The sequence below is a fragment of the Brassica napus genome, chromosome A3, assembly GCF_020379485.1.
Source record: "Brassica napus cultivar Da-Ae chromosome A3, Da-Ae, whole genome shotgun sequence".
NCBI classification, from domain to species: Eukaryota; Viridiplantae; Streptophyta; class Magnoliopsida; order Brassicales; family Brassicaceae; genus Brassica; species Brassica napus.
In genome coordinates, this window is record NC_063436.1 from 36,780,061 (window position 1) to 36,784,526 (window position 4,466).

Consider the following 4,466-nt stretch of genomic DNA (forward strand, 5'->3'; position numbering starts at 1 on the left):
CGAAGATTTAACTAAGGCAGCATATTAACTCCTTCCTAAGAGAGACTTTATGGTATGTTCGAAAATTTAGAAGTGTTTCATTTAAATAAGGCAACAAAATACGGTTTGATTGTGAGGCGATGATCATGTGGTAAGTCATTTACGCTTGAGTACAATATTTGATTCTTTAAACGTGCTACAACTAAGTTCTTTACGGTTTGAATTGATTATTTTAACCTGCATGAAAGTTCATATCATAGCCTGTACGAATGTTCATATCTAATCTTGCAACAAATAAACCATGTTTATCATAATACCAATATCAAATTGTTTATCATAATGTTTATATCATAACCTGTACGAATGTTCATATCAAATCGTTTTATGATATTTTTAATTCAGTTCATCGAAAATAACCAATTATGATAAACACTTAATGCTTCAAAATGTTAAGGAAACACAATTGAATTGTTAATGTATTCAAGGAAACAAAATTCAAAAAATTAAAATACTTACCTTAAACGATCGGGAATATTTCTGAAATATATTTTGCGTGACCAAGAGTGATTTTTCTTACCTATTTCACGTCCAGGCATCACGCAATTTATAAAACAGGCAAGTGGTATATACGGTATTAATTTCCCATCATTAATATCGGTTTCAAAAATAGACTCGTGGTGAAAAATTACAGACATAGTATTATGTGTTTTACAGTGTTGGCAAATTAATTGGGGACAAAGTAATCTATTGTATTTATTGTATATACAATAGATTATGAAATGCTGATATTATATGTATATTTTGCTAATATTTTTCATATTTCATAATAAGGCCGATTTAAGAAGGTTACTAACATTGATGGGTTTTCCAAAATTGTCTTCGACCCCACTGGTGTTCCAGAAATTGATGTTTTACGATTGAGGTAATACATGCATTCACATATTTTGTTAAATAATGTTTTTAATTTCTCAAGATGGTCTCTTTGCTATTGCTCATAATAGGATTGCAAACAAAGACTTCTGAAGGCATTATTGACAACAGTTATTTTGTCTCTATTTTTCATTTTCTTTTGTTTTCTTATACATTGTTCCTTTTATATTTTATTAGACTATTGTTTATGTTTCATTTAATATTATATTTATAATTTACAATTTACCCGCATGCAAACAAACATACAATTTAATTTTAAAGTCCATCGCATATAAATTTATATTGACATACTAAAATTCTTAGCTATAATCCGTACTTTCTTACATATATTTTTCTTACTATGACTTTAACTTTTATTATGTCTACATATTAAAAGTTATAATACTTTACAAAATTTCTCGCTCCGCGCAGGGCGCGGGTTATCACCTAGTATATATATATATTTCGTACACTCCTAAGTTTATCATATTATAATCGATTAATTAAATCCATGGCTAGCAAGTGAATTCATTAAAATATATGATGATTGAGGATTCATATGTTGCATATAACAACCGAGACTAATAAGAGTAAATATCTGAGTTCAAGAAGAATAATTGATTAGGTACTTGATCCATTACAACACAAGATACATGAAGAAATACAAAGTATTAAATCCCTCCTATGAGATGTCGAATACTATAGATGAAAGCCCTTGTGAAGGATCATCGACATTGAAAACCACACGAAGAAGAAGAAAACAAGTTACATAAGGCGTCTCGAAGCCAATAAGGTTCTATTCAAGAACATAGCTTCATCGAAAATGAAGAATAAAGATGAACAACATTCTTATTAGGAAATTAGTTTGTAGAACTTTAATATTTTGATTATATATGCTAAACCGTGAAAATAGTAAAAACACAAAAAATATTAACCAACCATCAAACCAAATGGAACTTCGCAGCAAACCTACCAGTTGTGATGGGTTTCTCACCTGAGTGCTTTACTGTTAAAATTAGTTACACAAAAAGCTACGCATTAGTTAAAACATAAAATAGAGATCAAAAAAGACTCGATGAATACTTGAATAGTAGTAGAAGGCTGATTTTCGCGGAATAAATCACACCTTAAGACCACAAATCTTTTAACATACCTTAATTATAACCGTTCAAAAGATGGCTTGAAAACCCACGAAACAAAAAAAAAACATCAATAGGAATCAAAGATAATATATATATTTTTTAATTCTTGAACCAGAAACTCATGCACAAGGAAGCTTTGCAAGAAAGTCAGTTTCTGCATATGCAATTCCATCTCCTCATTAAGCAATGCCTTCCAATCACCAGCTAGCTCCTTCCTTCGCTGAGCTCCAAAAGTTTTCAATTCTGAAACAGCATCTTCTGTTGAGTTTTCCCTACACTCTCAAAAGATGTCGATGCCTCATGTGTGCCCTGAAGAGCATCAAATTCATCCATACCACCTAACTCCTCGCTCTTATCTTTATCAATTCTTGTGTCATTCACTCGCTTTTGCTCCACCAAAGGGACATCCTTGTTCAAAACAAGAACCTAAGATCAAAATCAGTAAAGCAGCTCGCATTCTCTAAAATAAACATAATAGGAGCAACAGATCAGTATTTACCTTAGCTTGGTCCTGCCTATTCTCACTAGAAGCATCTTCTGTTTCATTTTTAGCCCAAATGATTGTTGACAATCTGAAGAGTTCTTTCTCATAAGAATTATTTTGGTTTGAATATAGGAGGAGTGGAACTCGAAGAGTCTTAGAAACACGCAAGTCACGAGAAGCTACGGCTTGTGAAAAAAGGACTCCTCGTCTATTTGTATAATCTGATAATTGAGGTCTCTCAAAAGAAGTAGTTTTGACTCTCTACTCTCTTCAACAATGACTGTTAGAATCTTCCTAAGATAAGCTCCATGTCTCAAAACTGTCAATATCTTCAAGACAGAGGTTGTCTCTTCAACATCCACGATGAAGATTAGTTAATAGTGATTCATGTTATCAGATATGTTTGTAGGACATGACCCTTGTGATTATATTTTCTTGTGATCAAGAATACTGTTTCTTTTTCTTGGAAGAGTATAAGTTTGTAGAAACTGATATTTTATTACATTAAGATTACATAAAACCGAGAGACTTGACACTTTTAGACATCACAGAAAACATACTGCTTCTACTAGACAAGCAGATTTTTTCACAAACTAGTAATAAGACGAGGAGGACAAGTTTACCATTTAGCAGCCTCTGCAAGCATAGCAGAAAACTTAAACTTCTTGATATTGAGTTTAACTTCCTCAGCACATAACTCTTTCCACTCATCGCTCAACTCTCTTCTTTTACCAGATCCAAGGTTCATCAGCTTCTCAAGCTGCAACTTCTTTTGATAATCACTTAAGCCTTTGGACACCATGGTCTCGAACGCATCTCGCACAACCCATGACTCCTCGTTGCCTTCAAAGTCAGCTTTTGTTACCTCATTATTCGAAGGTTCATGATTAGCCATTTCCTCCTTTTGCATGTTGGCAAAACAGAGATTAGTCAAATATAGACATTAATTGATGATAAAATATATATCACTTACACCACTCTTGGTGTGATCAGCAGACTGATCAGATTCACTTTGGGGGCCCCATATACTTTTGGAAAGTAGAAAGGCTTCAGATTTGCTAGTGTTTGCTTTCTGCATGTTAGCAATGAACTTGGCTTTCAGCTTGCGGATCTTAGTCAAAACCTGTTCCTTTGAGAATTTCCCCGTGATGGAGCCTCCCACGAAACGATAAAAGTCACCCCAGTTACTCTTGGGTTCGTTTCCTTTCTGAGCTTGATATTCCACTAACCCTTTTAACACAGTAAGCTCATCCTCCTCGTTCCAGATTCTGCTGCTGCTCGCCAATGCCTTCTTCTTCTTCTTCTTCTTATTTGTCACGTGTTCTGTTGCTGGTTCTGGAGGAGGAGGAGGAGGAGGAGGAGAAGGCTTTGAAGCATTTTTCCGTGGGGATTTTCTACTGCGGGGAATATGTGAAGGCGGCGAGGTGCCGTCGGGGAAATCAAGATTCATCATGGTCGCAATCCTCACATGCAGAGAAGCCCTGAACCAGGAAATCATAAATTCATCAGTACATCTTCCGACAAAAACAAACTCACATTCTAGATTCTAGAGAGAGAGAAAAGAAGAAAGAAACAAACCTGATTTTTTTTTTCTCTTCCAAATTTGAGTTTGGAGACTCGAGAGAGAGATAGAGAGGAAAAGACTGATTTATTTAGGTTCGGAAATGCCTTGACCAGAGCCTATATACCCAAATAAAGTAATTAAAAAATTGTATTAAGATGAGTAATGATTAAAAAATTTTAATACAGAAATACAATAGTTTAGACAAAAAATGTAACTTGGAGAATAAGTGTATTTAGTACAATAATCATAGCATTTTTTTGATGATCATTGTATAATGCTGACTCCTTACAAAATTTACCAAGAAAATTCAATACGAAAAATAATGGTTAAGGTAAACAAAAAGTGCATCAAACAATAACTTACATACATCAAAGATCTTTGTGACAAT

At 33.8% G+C, this 4,466-nt stretch overlaps 1 protein-coding gene across 2 annotated transcripts; it reads right to left on the minus strand.

Moving 5' to 3' along the window:
- Positions 1 to 2,992: 2,992 nt before the first annotated feature.
- LOC106348835 (GLABROUS1 enhancer-binding protein-like) lies at positions 2,993 to 4,210 on the minus strand. 2 transcript variants are annotated; one of them, XM_013788650.3, is made up of 3 exons: positions 4,093 to 4,210; positions 3,488 to 3,995; positions 2,993 to 3,415 (listed from the first exon to the last, which is right to left on the minus strand). In XM_013788650.3, the coding sequence occupies exons 2-3, from the start codon at positions 3,965 to 3,967 to the stop codon at positions 3,134 to 3,136; spliced, it is 762 nt and encodes a 253-aa protein (XP_013644104.1). In that variant the 5' UTR covers positions 3,968 to 3,995; positions 4,093 to 4,210; the 3' UTR covers positions 2,993 to 3,133. The 2 variants fall into 2 exon arrangements, with proteins under 2 accessions (XP_013644104.1, XP_048620977.1); XM_048765020.1 differs by lacking the exon at positions 4,093 to 4,210 and having other exon boundaries at positions 3,488 to 4,012.
- Between the last annotated feature and the right edge of the window lie 256 nt (positions 4,211 to 4,466).

Excerpts from the sequence above, each read along its gene's own strand:
- LOC106348835 (XM_048765020.1), bottom strand. The coding sequence starts at position 4,012 with ATGATTTCCTGGTTCAGGGCTTCTCTGCATGTGAGGATTGCGACCATG. Across the intron at positions 3,416-3,487 it reads CTGATCACACCAAGAGTGGT|GAGGAAATGGCTAATCATGA; the intron begins GTAAGTGATATA and ends AACATGCAAAAG.